Source organism: Gadus chalcogrammus, chromosome 21 (assembly GCF_026213295.1).
Source record: "Gadus chalcogrammus isolate NIFS_2021 chromosome 21, NIFS_Gcha_1.0, whole genome shotgun sequence".
NCBI lineage: Eukaryota > Metazoa > Chordata > Actinopteri > Gadiformes > Gadidae > Gadus > Gadus chalcogrammus.
The window spans coordinates 7265801-7286026 of NC_079432.1; the positions used below are offsets into that span (position 1 = coordinate 7265801).

At 43.6% G+C, this 20226-nt stretch overlaps 1 protein-coding gene across 1 annotated transcript in view; it reads right to left on the bottom strand.

Annotated features, from left to right (window-relative positions):
* Positions 1 to 7232: 7232 nt before the first annotated feature.
* syndig1l (synapse differentiation inducing 1-like) overlaps positions 7233 to 20226 on the bottom strand; it is a 32440-nt gene continuing 19446 nt past the window's right edge. The window contains exons 5-6 of the mRNA XM_056581605.1: positions 16236 to 16373; positions 7233 to 7413 (exon numbers count right to left, since the gene is read on the bottom strand). Of these exons, the coding sequence (XP_056437580.1) occupies positions 7255 to 7413; positions 16236 to 16373 (297 nt within the window). The 3' untranslated portion in view covers positions 7233 to 7254. The remainder of the gene's footprint in view (positions 7414 to 16235; positions 16374 to 20226) is intronic.

Below are 20226 nucleotides of genomic sequence, written 5' to 3' on the forward strand. Positions count from 1 at the left end.
GTCAAGGAATACTCACCCCTTTATGTATGCGGTTGTATCATTATCTCTGGGTGGTAGGTCGAGTTAATAGATTAAAAACCAATTCCATTATAGTTGGGGATACAATGAAGGTCTTTATTCATTCATACAACCAGTTGTTAATCGCATATTGAAAGGACAGTGACAAGGCAAAGAGTCGTTAAGAACCTGTCACCTCAATGAAGCGTTGGCCTTCTCTCCTTTGTCACAATGGCTGGTTAGTCTAAGCAGAAAACTTTTGAAAGAGGAAATTGTAAAAAAAAATTAACAACATATTGAAATTGAAAGGTGATTTCTTAACGTTCTTCAAACCAACAATGTACCTGATCCCTGCACTAGACATATCATAGCTAGAAAAACACTTTGCCTGTTCTGAATGCAGTTTCAACAGAAGGCTAAGAACCCTGATCATTTTCTTTTCTATTGTTTTGATCATACCGAGTGGCGCATAGCAGTCGGCTGCCATGAGGACAAACACTAGTATTATAATAGTAAATCATAATACCTGCGGGACTCTGTGGGTTGAGGTTGGAGACATTTGCAGGCGGCACTTCTATATAAGCCAGGAATAATGCCGCCAGCCAAACAAACGTCAATGCAGTGATGACTTCATTAATTTTAAGTAAAAGCGTCCCTGGCACTGATGAATTGCGCAGACCACAATTTATATCGCTTGATTTAATGGTTTGCTCATAATTCACGCGTGTACTCAGGCATGGTTTCAGTTTGTGAGTTTTGCCGGGAACTGTTCTCTGTGATTCATCTACTCTGTTGAAATACCCGTGAGCTATGAAAAGCACATTGTAAACTGCAGGCAAGCTTAATTACAACCTGTCACTGTCATTATGTTATTGTATAAGTGCAGGAAAAGGCGGTAACGATGTGCCATTTTAATTTGAAGTCATTGCTTATTACCATGGTCTTACTTATTTTCGTCTGATTTACTGAATGAATCTGTAAGGTCAACTTCTACAGCGTTATTTTCTGTAGCTTCAATTATTTGAATACTTTATCACATATTTATCCCATTACAAAAACTGTATACAATAAAAAAAAACAAGATACATTTTATATGTTGAGTAGTAAGGGTAATCTTATGGGCTTGTTTATCAGTGTATTGCAGTGTATTCGATAGACGCTGACCTTTAGTGGAAGGAGGTAAAATGCTTAAGAATGCTAAGATAACTATTCTGTAAATGTTTTTTTCTCTGTATTGGGTTGCAGAATAGCATTGTTTGGCAGGGCGGCCCGAGGGCAGTATATTTCCCCAAACAGAACTCAAAACCATCTTTAAGGGGAAATCGACACCTCAGGCACACAATTCATTATTCTTTCCCATCATCCACCATGCGGCTGCTAGTAAGGAGAAAATGATTGTCTGTGAAGAATTCTATAACCTTTCCCTTCAGACACTGCCTCTTTCATTTCAGCTTGCGTTCTCTTTGGATAACACAATGTGAAGACAGCTCAGTCACAAAGGGGAAAGAAATATAATCAACCAAACGCAAGCTAACAAAGGCTATAAAAAACGAACGAACACTGTTTCTGCACTTCTGGTGGCCAAGGTAGAAGGGTACTACTCCTGCTTCACAAATCTATTTGAGCTTCTTCTACCAATAAGCAATTCCGTTTTCCTTAACTTTTAAAGCTCACAGAGCTGGGAAATACAGTGCTGCCTTCATGCCAATATTGGCTCTCTTTTTTTTTTCACAATTTTACCATTTTATAATTAAACTGTTTGCCGAGTTAGAGAAAACATTTCCGATTTGCATTGTTCGTGATTAATGCAGGACTGGGGTGGCGCACGAAACACTGACTTCTTGAAAGAGAAAAACAGGAACAAATGAATCATAGCCCTCCTGTTGGATTAGAGGCGGGCTATTGCTTCGGGAGGAAAACAATTAGGATGATAATAGGAGTCGACCGACTCTGGGAGTTCATTCATTCCAAAGAGAGCGATCGCGAGGAGCCAGCTGCCCCGTGTTGTTGATGCTTTCGGGTCGAATTAAAACAAAAATATACTTGTGTTTATTATTTATTTATCCATCCTTTAAGAACCGTAAATCTCCATCTCAAAAGTAAGGGTCCATTTCTATATCATTCAGAGACTGTGCTGCTTGTGGATACCAGTTTGACTGTTTCTGGCAAAATACCAACAGGTATAGCAACAGATTTCCTTAAATGACACCAGATGGGTTTCCCTTATGGAATATTTTTTTGCCTCGCTGTCGTTTTGTTTAACCTCCAAAAAAACATACAAAGCATCCCACACTACTGTGTTTTGGTCTCTCCACCCTGCATATTCAATCTGCCATTGTGCCTGGATTCCAACACGGACTGCTTACCATTTTCTCAGGCAGAATTTGGAAGGCATCCACAGGCATTGTTAGGGGAGCATTGTTGGACATCGATGACTAAGCGCCTCGTGATGCTTGGATGCCGTCTGGAGGGGCGACGCCGACAAAGACATCAGGTCGCTGACTCACTGCGGAGCCTGAGGGAGCTGCCTTCTGTCCCGGGGTAGTGCTGTGGCTCCTACCTGCTGTTCCTTCCAGACACTTTGAATATACTGTGGTATTGGATGGGTATAAGGAGACGCTGAACAATCTTAAGAGTACACACACATATAAAGGCACACACACATACACAAACTCACATACACACACACACACACACACACACACACACACACACACACACACACACACACACACACACACACACACACACACACACACACACATATATACACTCCAAACACACAAATAAATACACACCTAAACACACAACCACACACACACAGATAAAACAAGCATGCACAAACACAGACATATGAACACTAATCACACACACACAAAGAAATACACACCGACACACACACATAAAGAAATACACACGTACACACACAACGACACACACACACGCACATACCGACACACACATATATACACGCACACAGAAATGCACACATGCATGAGTGCACATATGCACATGATCATTACAAAACGGTTTTACTCAATCATGTGAGTTTTAAATAGACTACTTGCTAATGAGACAGTTCCTATACAATTCTCTCACCAACACACACACACACACTTGACTTTAATTGCACTGTTGTGTGTTTAAGGCTGTGTGAATGTGCCTGGGTCTTTAAACGGTAGAAACATGAAAATGTGTTCTGTATCTGGTTGTCAACATTAGAGAAAGAAAAGCACATGTTTGCTATACACCACTCTTTGAGATTCATTCCCTGGGGGATTTTTAGGCGAAACTTCCTTTGCACCCAGGGTTTCCTACTGCTCTTGGGGGAATCAAAATGAATGCTTCTATTGAATCCTGTATGGATGATTTGCTTTTTTTGTGCTCTCGCTTTTTCATATTACAGTCTCACCTTCTCAAGATATAGTGACATTGAGTTGAAAGCATCTCAGCTATAAATACACTGATGTATTCAGCTTTAGCGTTTTAGAAATCATTTATCGTAACGTCATTTAAGGAGGCTTTCCTTTCCTCTTCCCTACATTTTAGTTTTATTTTGAAATCAGTCTTTTCTTTTTTGCAATTAGCATTCTTAAATAACACTGCATACATTCCAAGTGAGAAACACATAACTTTATAGAAAGTTTATCATTGCTTTTTCTTTATTTTTCGTTTGAACATATCTTGAACATATCATTTATTTTCAGTATGTACATGTTGTCGTCACACGAGGCGAGGAATTCCGAAAAACATTGCTGAGATCGAAATAAATGTTGGTGTAATTGCACTGATGTCACGACACAAATATACCACAGTTGTTCCAGCATTGAGGACAGCATCCAGATGACTGCTACGGTCATACTGGTCCATGACCAGTACCTGTCCATTACCAAGACTTGTGTACCACCAGTACTTGTATATTACCAATACTTGTCAAGGACTAGGACTTGGCCATTACCATCTCCATTATCAGGACTTTTTCATTACCAGTAGGCTACTTGTCCATTACCAGTTCTTGTCCATGACCAGTTCTTGTCCATTACCGGCACTTGTCCATTACCGGAACAAATCCATATACTTGTCCATTATTGGCACTTGTCCATGACCAGTACTTTTCCATGACCAGTTCTTGTCCATACCAGGACTTGTCCATGACCAGTACTTGTCCATTACCAAGTATTGAAATTGACTGGTACCAAAAACATTGCAAAAAAATTACGGATTTAAAAACACACCATTGGAGACAACTACATAAACACAAAGCATCGTATCATTACCAGCAATGAAACTTTTGTCAAAGAATGAACAAAAAACAAAACATTGTCCTTCAGTATAATTACAGTGATTGCTGACGTGTATGAGTGTGCACATCCTCAAACACACACACACACACACACATACCTGACCGAGCGGATAACTCTGTTACCAATGTCCAGTATGGGACAGGAGTTTATAAGGCCAACCGTATATAGTGAGTAACCAGGCAAAGATCCATCAGTGAACAAGGGGTACTGGCAGCAGTCTGCACGCACGCACGCACGCACGCATGCACACACGCAAACAAACACACACACACACACACAATCACACACAGACTGTGTTTCATCCTAGCCATCAAGGTCACAAAAAAGAGTGTATGGCGGATAAATAGCAAGAAGAGGAAGGAACTTAAATCAAAAACAATGAAGAATAACTCCCATGGACACGTTGTGTAGTCATCCAGCAAGGATCAATGCTCCCTAGACCCCCCCACCCACCCTAACAGTGAGCACAGGTACTGTTCACTCTTCATTAGCACTACCAAACTGTCTTCTATGTTTATTTGACATTGTCCGCCAGAGTGCAGCCGCCTAAACGGATGGTTTAGTCAATGGCTTTGACAGAAGCGAGCAATGAGCAAAGTGGCTTATTAGTGAAATTCATTTGGTTGTGCTATTTTAGAGCTATGCCTCAGAGAGCGCAGATTCTCAGAGAAATCCATTACGCAGAGATAATTGTGTGCCATAAATGTCAGCCATGAGTCATCCGACACCTGTGTAGGGAAACAAAAGTCCATGAATTCGCCTCTGAGGGCTTTACTGCTCACTGATAGTGTTTGTAAGGATCCTCCCCGTAACACAAAAATAGGACAACAACAACAGCAGCAGCAGCCCTTTGAAGAGTGGAGGCATTGAATTGAATCGTATCCGTTTCTTACTCCCCACCCCGACGGAGAGTGGAATTCAGATGGAATGGGCGTTGATAGGTCATTCAGAAATAAAACACATTCTTATTGCACCTAGAAAATCTCTCTGGGTCAATGGCTTGACTGGGAAAAACTGGCTTAAAGAATTAGTGCAAGAAATATGATCAATGTTAATTTAGGCTCCTTTTTTGCTTCACGATCAGACTCCTAAAAATGAATTCTTAAAGGAAAAGCGAATCGATCACACATTGCAGCACACTGCTGGCGTAGCCACAGGCATGCAGAGATGTATTGATTTCCTCCAAAGTAAAACCTGTCAGACTGCAATAACTTTTTTTCATCCCATGGGACTCTGCAGGGCCTGGGTTTTGTACAATCTCTGTTCATATTGTAGCTAGACAATTACAGGGAAATGCGCTGTGAGCCCTTCATGCTGACTCCTGTTGGGGACCTATCGGATGTTAGACGGTATTTGTGACTAAAACCTTTGCACATTTCACAGATTTCATGCAAGCTGGTATTTTTTCGCAGGTCAATTCTAAAATTGTGAATGTGTGTGGAACACGAGTCGATCAAAAAATATTTTCCAGCACAAAAAATATTTTCCACGGGTCAATTAGGCTGGAGGGTAGATGATGATTTCTATATGTGTATGTTAAAATCTGAGCTTTCAAATACAGGTCTATAAAGCTAAATATACATTGATGTAGGGCAGTTCGATCTGCATCCAAAACCGGGCATAGCATTGAACGGATGGAGACTACTAACTAGTCCAAACACCATTATTGGCACCGCTTTAGGCTTTTGAAACAAAAATCCAAATCCATTCATATTTTTTCTCAGACACCGATTTCACAATTTCCCACGTTATTGTATTATCTGTGACTCTGTAAGGTAAACTTGCCACTGGGCCCTGCAAAGCTTATCCGGCAATAAAGAAATCATCCAAACTTCCCAGACGTAATCAGCATGTGTCGGGGTGTGCTCACAGGCTCATCATCATCATCTTCTCCGGGCAGGGAGCCAGGGGGAAGATGACAGCGATGGTGGTCATTGATCACCGTCTGACCATCGTTAGTGCATGGGGGGGCTTGGCACAGAAAGTACCGTAAGTATTCGATGCTCAAATTGAGATGGACTCTGTCCAAAGACCGGAGGCTCTCTGCTTTTAAGGGAGGCCCCCCAAAAGACACCGGCAGCAGCAGATGCGAGATTTGTGTTCTTCGACCAAATGGTTTCGGGTTGTATTCCCTGGCGACACAGTGTGTGCGTGTGTCTTGGAGCGTGTTGCTGTTCAGGTGTTCAGGGTGTATTGTTTGCTGTGCTTCTTTTTCTGTTTTCTTTTTTTTCGGTTCAGTGGTTTCAATCGGGGGGTTGGTGTTGGATGTTTTCGACGTGACAAAAAGCCCATGAGATGAACCGACTGCACCGACGGAGGTTTAAAAGCAACAAAGGGCCGCAAAGAAACGCCTGCAAATTATAACGGTTCAATAACACCGGGGGAACTGCTAGGTACTGCTGTGCAAACACTCCCGTCTCCATGACAACAACCCCCCTCAACCCCCCTTCCCCAAACAAAACAACAAAAAACAAAGAAAAGGACCACTACTGTGTACGTCCGCCTTCTCCCCCCCCCCCCGTCTCTCCGGCCATACGGCCCGTCGATCTCCTCGCTCGACCTTTCCCTCCCGCCACGCGGCTGAGCCGAGCTGACGGGAGGGGCCCGCGGGACGGGGTGCTGGGGGGGGGGGGGGGGGGGGATGGTCGGGGTTCAACCTTTGCAACCCAAAAGAAATGAACGAAAATGCTCAGCGGTGATGGAGCCGACCCGATGGGCCGCCCGTCCCGGCACACCCCCCCCCTCCCCCCCTCTCTCGCCCTCTCCCATGGTTCTTCAGCACAGCGGTAGAACGAGGCGACGAAGACGAGGCCGACAAAGCCGTCGTGCTTTTCTGGTGTACCGCAACAAAAAAAAATGGTGTTGCCGCCGTCTTCGTCATCTGCTGCCGCCGCCGCCGCCGCCGCCGCCGCCGCCGCCGCCGCCGCCGCCGCCGCCGCCGCCGCCGCCGCCGCTATATCTGGCCCGGTTTGGAGAGGTAGGCGATGAGCGCCACTACCACGCCCACGTAGACGCCGGTGCCGATGGTGATGGAGAGGGCGGCCAGGAACAGGGCCCGGCGGGACGCAATGTGGGCCATGGGGAAGTCCCCTTTGTTCACTGCCTTGCTGGTCTGAGAGAGAGAGAGAGAGAGAGAGAGAGAGAGAGAGAGAGAGAGAGAGAGAGAGAGAGAGAGAGAGAGAGAGAGAGGGAGAGAGAGATGGAGGGGAAGGGAGAGGGGGAAAGGGAGAGGGAGGTAGGGAGGGAGAGAGAGTATTACAGAGATACAGAGGGAGGGAGAGATTGGTCAATCATTAAATGTATGTTAACATTTAACGAAATATATTGACTTGATAGTTTTCTGTTGAGGTTAATTAGTTTTGCTGTAATATTAATGTAATTGTTACAATGTTTTATTTGATCTGAGGTCATATAAATGCAAGCATAGTTCTCTCATGCCAATAAGGCAATTCAAATTGAAACTGAATTGAGAGAGAGAGAGTGAATGAGCGAGAGAGTGATTGAGCGAGAGAGTGAATGAGCGAGAGAGTGCATGAGCGAGCGAGCGAGAGAGAGAGAGAGAGAGAGAGAGAGAGAGAGAGAGAGAGAGAGAGAGAGAGAGAGAGAGAGAGAGAGAGAGAGAGAGAGAGAGAGAGAGAGAGAGAGAGAGAGAGAGAGAGAGAGAGAGAGAGAGAGAGAGAGAGAGAGAGAGAGAGAGAGGACTGAGGATGTATGAGGAAAGTAGGCCATTTTTCTGAAGCCTGGATAATTACAGATGCAATTATTTCCCTGATGATGAGGGGACAGTGGATTGAAAAGGGAGGATGGGACCAGGGGCAGATGGAAACGTGTCAGGTTGCACATCGCATGATTAAGGGGAGTCCAATAGAGACCGATGGAGGGAAAGTCACAGGGAAAGAGAGATTTGAAGAACCAAGTGTTTTATCAAAGATATCATCGCGTCTTGGGTTTTAAATGCAGTTTTTGGTCTTCCTAGCTATACTGTATAAGTGTATACTTGGAATAATTATACAATAAAGAATTATTTTAAGAAACAATAAGTAACTCCATTTTTTAAATCTAGAGATTAACAAGGCAGTGTAAGTGTACTGTTAAAATGAATTGTTACTTCACATATATATTTATATATTAACATAACCAGGTACATAGGATTAAGCAGGAATTAAGCAGGAAACACACAGCTCACACTTACACTTAATTTCCTCTCTAACATGACCTGAGCATATCAAATCATTATTTTATTTTCCATCACCAATGGATATCTTGTCTAGACATATCTAGATTAAAGAATTATAAATAGCAGTGATGCATGACTTGAATTGTTATTTTCTGTTTTTATGATCCGAAAGCCACAACAGATGACAATGTATCAAATTGACTGACCACCATAATCAAAATACAATCTTTTGTCACTGCTCACACCAGGTCACCTTGGCATTAAACAATAATAAAATCAGTAGAATCAGAGAAAGTGAAACAGTGCATCCTATCCTCCCCGATACAAATTTTGAATGATGCCGTCATGACCCAATTCTTTTTTGCATGCGTCATCAAACCCAGAACACTTCCTTTGAAACCAGATTTTGTTTGTGTCATCTATCAACCGTCTTTCGGGCATGCTTGCCTAGCTTTATTGCGTTTGAGAAAGCAAGACTGCGCTTTGTGGCTCTTCTCTCAAATGGCTCCAACTTCCACTCGGCAAGATATTTGCACAAAAGATGTATGTGCTGTTTACCAACAACCCTGAGGTAGTTGCGGGGGCGTTCCAAACATGGAACCTGAGGGAAGGTTTGGCTAACGAAAGCTCTCAGGCCTCAGCTGGAATACGGCCCACAAGGTCTAGGGGTCAAGAATGCTAATATAATACATTCAACTTAAAAAGCACTTTTCTAAATACTCAAAGTCGCTTATCAGGGTGAACACAGAATAAAATCTTTTAATAATACCGTACATAAGTAAAAAGATAAAATAAGATAAAAATAGTTAGCAAAAAAACTGAAATAGGCATAGAAGACTAAGAATAGTTAAAAGGAAGGATGGGAGACAAGGGAAGGAGGTTATGTGTTGAAAGTGATCTTTAAAAGATCGGTTTTGAGGGCCTTTTAATGATGGGAGTGTGCTAGCCTGTCGGATGTGGTTGGGGAGGGAGTGTGTCTCACTGATTATCTGAACAGACAGAGGAGAAGACCATCTCTTAAAAGGAAGATTTGTTTCTTAAACGTGGATTGTTAAGCAAAGCCGGAGCTAAATCTGACTCATCCATGAATGGCTTGATTAAATATCCCTCATAGCAACCGTAACCTGAAGGATTCTTTTTGTAACCCTGAAAGGACTCTCGTGGGTGAAGGGTTTTGGGAAACACATCACAGAGGGTTACAATGCATTCTTCCTCTATGTTCAGCCACTTGTATTTGTGCGAGCATGAATATGCGACAAGACTTCATTAGATAGCGATAGGTCGGTGAGCGGCATTTAGTGTTTATCAGCTCATCCTCCACAGAGTGCTCGTAATGGGGGCCATTGAGTAAGATAGCATCGCTATGGCGACACGCATTGAGATGTCTTGTCACTTGTGGAACTCGATGAAACAATAGGAGATTCTTACAGTTGAACATGATCACACACACACACACAGACACGCACACACACACAGACACGCACACGCACACACACACACACACACACACACACACAGATTACAGAAAGACAGAGCGACAGACGTACTGACACGTCACGTGGCACACACACACACACACACACACACACAGACACGCACACGCACACACACACACACACACACACACACAGATTACAGAAAGACAGAGAGACAGACGTACTGACACATCACGTGGCACACACACACACACACACACACACACACACACACACACACACACACACACACACACACACACACACACACACACACACACACACACACACACACACTAGCCTTCGTGTTGGCCAGATAATACAGTTGGTAGGTCCTTCAGGGTTGATACTGTGTCCCAGCCAGATAATGTCACATGGGCAGAGATTAGCATGACAAGAGTGGCCGGTAAACTCTGGGCTCTCCGCAGACGTTTCAAAGCTGAAAGAAACATTTACCCGCTTTACCAAACAAAGCATTCATCCTATTAGTGGAATTAATTAAAACTCTATTCTCTCCGCCCAAATGAGAGTCTGAAGCCTTGTTTTCCCCGGCCAGCGTCAGTGCTGTGGTATCATCATTGGCTCTCTTGGCAGCGGAGGCTGCAGCCTAAAAGGGTGATGCTAAGGTCTTCTCGGAGCACTCTCTCCACAATAAAGAAGAGGGAAATGACTCGAGTCTCCAGGCAGACAATAATAGACTTTGTCTGGGGCGTGTCCCAAGCTCTTCGAAGGCCCCCTCGATGGATGGCAGTTTGATCGGGTGACTTGGGGCTGTATCAGTTCCAAAGGATGAGTTGGAAACATCCCCGTCAGACCCCTTGATTTGCAAAATGTCAAAGAAACATTGTTCCAAGGACATCTTTCGATATCAAATTGATTCACTTTTTAGCGATATAACCAGTGGGTTGGTTTCATAGTTTGCCGTTCGTGCATGCAAAGAACAAAAGCAGTCTTGATTAATGTCTGAAGTCAGCAATCGAACGTTAATTATCTTAGCCAATGTCAACTTTTTGTATCCTAATTTGGCTTGGTCACCAAGGCCAAAGCTTCCCCTAAACTAGATGATTCTGCTGCTGTGCCTGCCTGCTTCCCCAGGCCCTATCTGGGTCAATGCTGGCAGATAGCCAACGTTATTGGAGGGGCTTGTGGGATTACATGGGGTGGTCAGTGTATTCGATGGACAGCAAACCATACTGACTTGTTTGTGGACTCCATTACAGTCCTATAACCTGTTTGTGGCTTTCCCCTGCAGCGAGGCAGGAGTAAGCACAGCGCCAAAGCTGCCACACAGTTCATCCCTGATGTCGGCTCAGTGCGTCAGGTGTCGTGGTAACCAAGTTACAGCCCGATGAAACGTTTTCTTAAGAGACAAAATTCCGTTAGCGACGTATATTTTCAATCACTGTTAATCTGGAATCTGTAAAATCGTCTATCATCACGTGTTCATGTGCTGAATATTTGATCTATACTAATTCTCGAGTCTTCCTTCATAATTGTAACACAATTGAAATGAACAGAAATGGTCCGAGTGATTTAGTGAACTATAAAAGCAAAGTGCACATGGTGCTCGCCCATTGCTCGACATTCATCTTGCTAAGCAGCTGCGGACGACAGCTGGTGAACGGAGTGGGTTTAACGCGAGAGCATCACTCCATAACTACGGCCATCACTTCCATATAATTACCCAGGAAGACTCAAATGAGCTCCTCCAACAAGATTATAGACAGACTTCATCTGCCTCAGAGTGCTGCTGTCGTCAGACCAGACGGCTAAGTGTGTACGCCCCCGGTCATTCATTGGAAAAAACAAAATTTGGGTTTCAGGGGGAAACAGGTGGAATATCTTGCTGTTTCTATGCATGATGTATACTGCATATGTGTGTCTGTTTCTTATTGTGGGTGTGTATGTGTGTCTGCCCATTGGCACAAATGAAAAGCGTTAAGATTGTTTATATCTTTGTCAGTGTGGGTCGATGCAAACAGTTGTTGTGTGTGTCTGTGTGTTTGTGTGTGTGTGTGTACAAGGTTAAGGAGATAACAGATTTCTACTCCGCTTTTGCCTAATGGACCAGGGAAGTAGTAACTGAAATGAATAATAAATCAATGCTTATTTTAGTGTGTGGAATGTAAGATACATCATGTGGGCTGTATTGCCGTTAATTAATGGTGAAAGATAGCGATTATTTATCTCACTCTTTACTTCTGAATTACAAGTTATGTAAAATAGTATACGTTTGAGTCCCGGGCTTGTTAACATTAAAATCTTTTGAAAGAAGCCCTTACTGCCCTAGTATTTTAGGTGCAGAAATGTATAATTTTATATTCAACCAAATAGCAGCTGGGTTAACTTAAAATGGTTCTGATGTTATCCCTGATTAAAGACCTGAATAAATCAGTACAGTAGAGAGTAGAACATTTTATTATTTTATGGACATTATTTTTACCGTGATCCTTTTCACGTTATCTCTAATCATTTCAACTTATTTCTTATTCACGTTTATGTTTGTATTTTGCTTTGCTTCTCCAATACCCTGAGAAAGTTACCCTTTTGAACCTCCTGTATGAAATGCAGTCCAAAAATCTTGAAACATATTTTTTTCTTCTTTTCTGTCTTCAATATTTTCTTCCTTGTTATGTTCCTTTACCTGTTGATCAATCAGGGCCCCTAACATGATTCACAGTAGTGTTTAGATTCTTTGCCCGAGCCCGAGCCCGACCCGACCCGACCCGGGCCGATATTTCCCACCACTATCCTCGGGCCGGGTCGGGCCGGGCCTTTGATCGAGCGTTTTTTATTTTTATTATCATTGCTTTATTGGCCTAATCTGAGGAGAAATCTATGCCATGAACATAAATATTATAGGCCTTTATTACACGGGTCTTCTCAATGACGCGGAACGCTCCGTTCAATTGCATGGGTAGTAGTCCGGTAACTCCGTTGCTAAGCGACGTCACCGTCTTTGCGGACAAATTATTTCTCTGCTGATCAACACTACAACAGGGGCGCTGCATGGCGGGGAAAAGTGGTACTGATTCTAACGGCCCAGCCCAACGCAGCACGGCCCACGGCCCGCGGATGGCAATTAATAATATAATATTCATATTCTTGCCTTTTTTTCTTTTTTTTTAAATGTCTCATTACAAAGAAATGGTAATTGGAAATAAACTTATTAAACTCACAACTGTCGATTTCCATGACGTTTTCGTTAGTTCTTTAACATATTGTCATTTCCCCTTCCCCCTGAGCTCTTGCGAAATGGTTCGGCCGCAACGCGCGATGCGTTGAATCGAACAGGATCCGAAATGTGAGATGCTGGCACTGGCAGCAGGTGTACAGAGCGGCTGGGCTGGCTGAGGTCAGGTCTTGGATTTTCCTTATTTTTTTTAAATGAAAGCTGCAGCTGAATCACTACATATTGTTGAATACCCCTGTTTACTATCCTCCACCCATCGTAAAGGCTTGATTCCACCGGACGCGTTACAGCAACGTTACTGCTGCGGCACGCCTTGGCCGCGGTCACCGCAGTGCAGCAGATAGGTTCTACTCTAATCAATGAGACCATTTCCACCGGGCGCGGCTGCGGAACGTCTCAGCAACGTCCCAGGAGGAGCTCGCCGTGCCGCAGCGCTATCATTCCGTAGCATTTCTATTTTTGCCGCAAGCCGTTGCTGAACCGCGTCAATTTCAACAGAGCAGATCGAGCAGGGCAGGAAGAGAAAAAGTAAAAGCCATAGAGCATCCGGTCAATTTTCAAAATAAAACACAATACTCAGCTCATGTAGCCTATCACTAACTACATGAATGGGCAACCAATAATCAAACTGACAATTGTAGTACAGTTTCAAGATGCTTACAGACAATTTTAGCATAACAATCAAATTTCTGTCTTTATGAATCTGTACACACAGCTTTCTTTTCAACACAAAATTCCATTTGATTTCAATAGGTATTTGTGTTGTGTGGAAAACAGTGTGTTTGGATTTGCTGAAAAGTTGATGTGTTGAAACCAAACTGGGTCAAGTCCAATTTTAGCATGAGAGAAGGACATTGTTGTAAAATTGTGTTTAAGCAGCTATTGGACAATATGTATAAGACTGCTGCCTAAAAGACAGTAGGCTATAAATACTTAGTTTATTACTTGAATTACATGATGTCACTAACTGAATGAAATACGTTTAATAAGTAAGTTCATACCCTTATTTAAAGTCACACAAACCCATACTCCATGAAGGGGCAATGAAAAGTCTAACTGAAGTGCTATTGTGATGCTGGGCCATGTTTACCAAAACAGTCGATAGATGTTGGGGGGGGGGGGCCCAAAATTAGAATCTTTCATAGGGCCCAAAATTCCTGGCAGCGCCCCTGGCTGGTAACGAATAAATTGTAAAAAGACACACCATGTGAAGTTATTTTTTCGTTTTGGCAAGTAGCCGTGTAACAAAGCGGGATAATGTATAGAACATCACCGGTCATTATCGAAAATAAGCCCCTTCAGGGCGAAGCAAGACACCTTCACTGCGCGTCGTTGTACTGTTCGCCCTGGTGGGGCTTATATTCCCGATAATGACCGGCGTTCTATACATTATCCCTTACATATATATTTAGCAGAGCAGGCCTAGTAACAAATGTGTACAAAGTCACAATATGTATTAAAAAAAATGAAATCGGGCTCGGGCTCATAATTACACGTGTCGGGTCGGGCCGGGCTCGGACGGAACGTGCACGGGCTCGGGCCGGGTCGCGCTTGATTTTCTGGGCCCGATCAAAGCTCTAATTCACAGGGCTGTCCTTACAGGTGACGCTGCACTGCACAGGGCATTACTGTTATAATGTTACTGCAGGCCTTGAGATATGGACGGCAGTGGTAAACTGGTGGCCCTGGACTGGGTGGTAGCTGTCAGAGTTGTCTATATATATATATATATATATATATATATAAAAATTGGCCATTTGCTACAGGTTGTTCCTAAATCCCACTTGTTCAAGGTATTGGATCTGCGATGCACAAGATAAACCAATCAAATCAATTGGAAAGAGAAGAAAAGATTAAAAAAGGATAAAGGTACCGGTACTTAAAGAAACTGCCTTTTCTTTACTGATTTATTCAGACCTGTAAAGGGGCCCCTATAACATAAAATGCTACATTTTACTCAAGCTTAGTAAAAGATTGGTTTTGAAAAAATGACCGAGGCATGAATCCTACAGCGATGGTCGCATTTGAATTTCCCTGAAGGAGCATTCCCAAGGGATCGATAAAGTGTCTATCTATCTATCTATCATTTCAGTCAGCTGGCTAAAATATTATCGACTAGCCCCGCTGGCTATTTCCACCAGTCCCTACGATCCACAGCCCTGTACACACATATATACACATATATATATATATACACCTGTCCTCCTGGTGTATGATTAGCAAGACGTATGCAGCCGTCCCCACAGCTGGGGTGCGGGATGCGTGCCGGTGCATCCGTGTGTGAACGGGGCACCTGTTCCCCGCCCCGCCCCGCCCAACAGGTGCGCCACGGGCCAATGCATGATTCATGCAGCAGGCGTCCCCGGTGCATACACGGGCCTGCATGTCTGCGTTTGTACATCTAATTCACAGTTTTCTCCTCGCGCGTGCGTGCGTGCGTGTGTGTGTGTGTGATTTTGTTTTTGTGTGTGCATGTGATGTCCTTTTTTTATTTATTTTTTTATTTGTGTGTGTGCTTGTGTGAGAGTGTGTGCGTGTGTCATTCTGTATTCAAATGCATGTGTGTAGTATGCATGCGTATGCATGTGTGCGGGAAGATGTGTGTGTGTGTGTGTGTGTGTGTGTGTGTGTGTGTGTGTGTGTGTGTGTGCGCGCGCGCGCGCGCGCGCGTGCGCGCGCGCGTGTGTGTGTGTGTGTGTGTGTGTGTGTGTGTGTGTGTGTGTGTGTGTGTATGTGTGTGTGTGTGTGTGCATACATATTGGAGTATGTATGTTGTGCTTGCGCGCATGCGTGTGTGTATGTCTGCGTTTGTGTGTGCCCACGCATATGTGTAGCATGCCTTGCATGCGTGTCGAACAGACATGTGTGTGTTGTGTCAGCGTGCGTGTGTGCGTGTGTGCATGTGTACATGCGTGAGCGTGTGTTCGTGTGTACCAATGCATGCTTATTGTATGTACGTGTGTGCATGTGTGAGGGTAGTCTGTGTCTGTGTGCATGCATGTGGAAGCATGCACGTTGTGTTTGCGTGTGTACGTGTGTGTGTGTGCATGTGTGTGAGTGTGAGAGAGTCTGAGCAGAGCTCTTCTTACCCCCTGTGAGAAGTAGAAGGCTGCTATCCCCAGAGGCCAGAAGCAGCAGAGCATGGAGAAGATAGCCAGGCCCAGGTGGTCTCGGGGAGGGACCACTATGAAGTTATCTTCACTCTCGCTATCGCTGGAGCAGTCCGTCTGCAACCACACACACACACACACACACACACACACACAAACAGACACACATTAGTTACACCGCTATGAATTGCCAAGCAAAGACATAGATTTGTCCTTCGTTGTAATTCATCTTATGTTCTGCATTTACCTGGAGCTTGTTTGAACCATTGTTTAGACTATGGTTGTGATGATGGTTGATTGTTATAACGTGAGTATCTTCATCAGTTATGGTTGAATAATAGTCAAAGTCACCAGTAATAAGTCTATTACTAATGTAATTCATTGTATTCGTCAACTTTTTTCAAACAATAACTTATACAGATAATAATACATGTTAATTTAATCATTTATGAATCATGCTTCGAATGATGTTCTACGCAGATCTTGCAGTATGAATGGAAACGAATGGAATGAATGGAAATGGACAAGCTAAACCTTTGAAAATCAAGGCCAAGGATGCAACGCAAAAGCAAAAGAGGAAAAGGTGATCGATACAATTCCCGAGTATTTACTACACAGCAACCACTTTGACATTCAGAGCAAATACCACACCAAGTGACAGACCACGATGATAAAGAGGCTACTAAACCATAAAAACTGTGTGGGCACAACAACCCAAAAAAGAGAAGATGCTACAAGGCTTACAGCTTACAAAACCAGCCCTTTGAATGCAGAATCCTTCACTCCCAGGAATAGCACAACAATGGCATGTTTACTGCCCATTACTGTCCAACATATCACCGTGGAAACAACAGATGGTATTAGAGGGTGAAAAAAACAAATAATAATCTGCATAATGCTGCACCACATGTAGAAGGTAAAAGCGATGATGAATCAAACAAGCTCCCCGTCTATAATGTATTTGTGTCTCTACTTCACGCTCCAGGCGTGATTCGTTGTCTGTGCAACTCTGGCGGGCTCACCTCTGAGCAGTGTGCTGTTTGGGGGGCCCCTGATGGGGTTATGAAATCTGTCTAGCAAGCGATGAACAATCGGTGTGTGAGTTTGGTCGTTATTTTTATTTTTTTTTACAAATTTACAAGATGTACAATGAGACACATGCCCCGTCCTCCCTTATCGTTTCATAAAGGACACACACACATTGGCGCCCGCACATGCACACGCACTAACACACACACACACACACACACACACACACACACACACACACACACACACACACACACACACACGCACACACATACGCATGTACAAACACACACACACACACACACACACACACACACACACACACACGCACACACACACACACACACACACGCACACACACACACACACACACACACACACACATACACACACACACGTATACGGTTCATAGTCTTGACAACAAAAGGCAGACTAATCATTGCAGAGTTCTCGTCCGTAGCGAGATGCGCTTGTTATGTTATGACAACACGTTTTCTTTCCCCGTTGAAAGCCATTAATCAGCAAACATCTGTAAGGGATTACGCTAGGGGGGGATAGCACGGGTTTAGAGCGAAGGGGGAACACAGACAACAATGAGGAAATGGAGGCGTAGGAAATATTGGCCGGGCGTCAAAACCGTGGAGTGTCGGGAGGGAGAGAGGGGAGACAATTACAATGTTAGGAAGGGGAATGCACACACTGCCATCGCCTGAAGCTGTGCGGCAAATGAAAAGAACAAGGCGTCTACATGAAGTAGGGAGTGTTAGCCCTGGAAGCATTGAGCTATAGTGTGTCTGTGGGGAAGACGGCATCTGTTGGGAACTGGAGGAGGCTCAGAGTCACACACGTTTGGGTGTGACTTAGAGTTATCTAGAGTCTTAGGCTGAACAAATCTAATTTGGGATGGGGTTACACTTTCTTTCGCTTCAATGCGGCTGGAGGTGTGGATCCGTGTGGATGTAAATGGCGTAACGGAAACCACAAAGTCAGCCAGCACTAGTTACGTTTTCTTGGGGGAAGTCAAGATGAAACGTCCTGCCCGGACACTGACTTTCTTAGAGAAGGTGTCTGTAAAGGTTTCCAATGATTAAGCTTTTTGTTTATTAGGCTCTGCGCCGTCTCCTACCAGAAGTTCTGCGAATAGGACTGCTGGATCTGAGATTGTGTTTGGAACGAACCAAATGTCACGTATCAATTGAAACTGGGTTAACCCATTCAATGTTGGAAGACTGAGATAGAGGTATACGGTTGCAATACATAATTATACTACTTAATTTCCACTGTCAACTCTGCTTGGCTATGCCTAGAGGATATTACCATCATTGTATTTACGCTGTCTTGGAACACGAATGCAATGGTCCAAACACTTTTCTATTATATGTACGCGTGTTAAATACAAACAAACATCCAACCAATTAGACGGTCTATTGCAATAAAACAAATCCAACTAATAAGAGTGGCTAATCCCATGGAACGTACTATATTCCGTCCAATGAGTAGGATGGAAGCTGGTACATACAACATCTGACTAATTTGAGGGACTAAACCTACGGAATTCAACATATTCTGACCAATGAGACAGAGGGAAGCTGTGTTACGGGCCAGCGGCCAGTGCACCTGACACAGCGGCAGAAGGATCATGATGTTGGCCTGGTCAGGTGTGAGTGTCAGGTCATCGAAAATCGGCTTAAAGGTTAGGGATGGCCTGAAGCCCATGAAAACCGAAAACCCACCGCGCTCCTGCAGCCAGTGTGTCACAAATGGACAATCCATGCACGTTCAAGTTCAAGTTCATGTCTTGTTTAGTCAGATGCACTGAACAACACACAGTCAGACTTGATATGGACATTCACTGGTAACTACCTATTTTGTGAAAATGATTCTAAAAATATGATATATACTGTAGATATAGAGACATATACTAATAAGCAATATGCACTTCAGGGGGGTAATAATATAACAGAATAAATAAATAATAAATAAGTCCAATTATATACAAAACCTCAAATCCAATTATGTTCATAACCAGATATGTGCCAAAGTAAACGTTGTAAGCAATAACAAGCTACAACATAATAACACCATTATCTGCTATTACTCCAATTATTGTACCAGCCAAATATTACAAACTCACACGTACACCTCCTTGCCGATGGAAAAATAACAAAAAATAAAACCACAACTTGGAAGAAAAACAAGCTTGGGGATGTTTTTTGGATTATGGAAACGAACCATTAAACCGTTCTTGAATTATTCCTTCATGTAATGGTTCTAATACATATTTCCTTTGTTCTGCGTGTTTCTAACCAATCCCGGGCCGGAGGTCCCAATGGCAACGTGCGCCGCCGTCGACGGCTGCCAGTGAGCGCGCCTGTCGGGGGTGTGCCTCCTGTCACCGGGGGCAACCGCGCTGACAACTGACGGTCGGCAAATGGATGGTTTCACCACCGCGGCACGACAGCACGTCCAGGAAGAGGCCGTGTGTAATTTATTTGTCGCCAAATTTCCTCCCAAAAGCTTGAAGGATGCGCGGCCCCTTCCGCTCCCATTCCAATTTTTTGTGTCCATGGCCGTTGTGTCCTCCAAGCCTGCGCGGCGCGCTTTGTATTCGGTCATTATTATGATTATCATTTGTGTTGTTGGTAAAATGGTTGGTGTGATGTGTGCGTCAGCGTGGACGTGGTGCTGCAGTACTCCGGTCAGAAATAACAGACATTTGTTCTGCTGATTATGGAGTGAATGATTTATAAACAAGATGAGTATAATCATAATTAACATGATTAAATAGTATTATTAGTAGTAGTAGTAGTCGTCGTTGTTGAAGTCGAATAGTAGTAGGCCTATTCAGTAGTATTCAGTAGTAGTTGCAGTAGTAGCAGTAGTCATTTTACTGCAATATGTTTGAATCTTTAACCTTTCCCCTTGCATTTGAAGGGAAGCA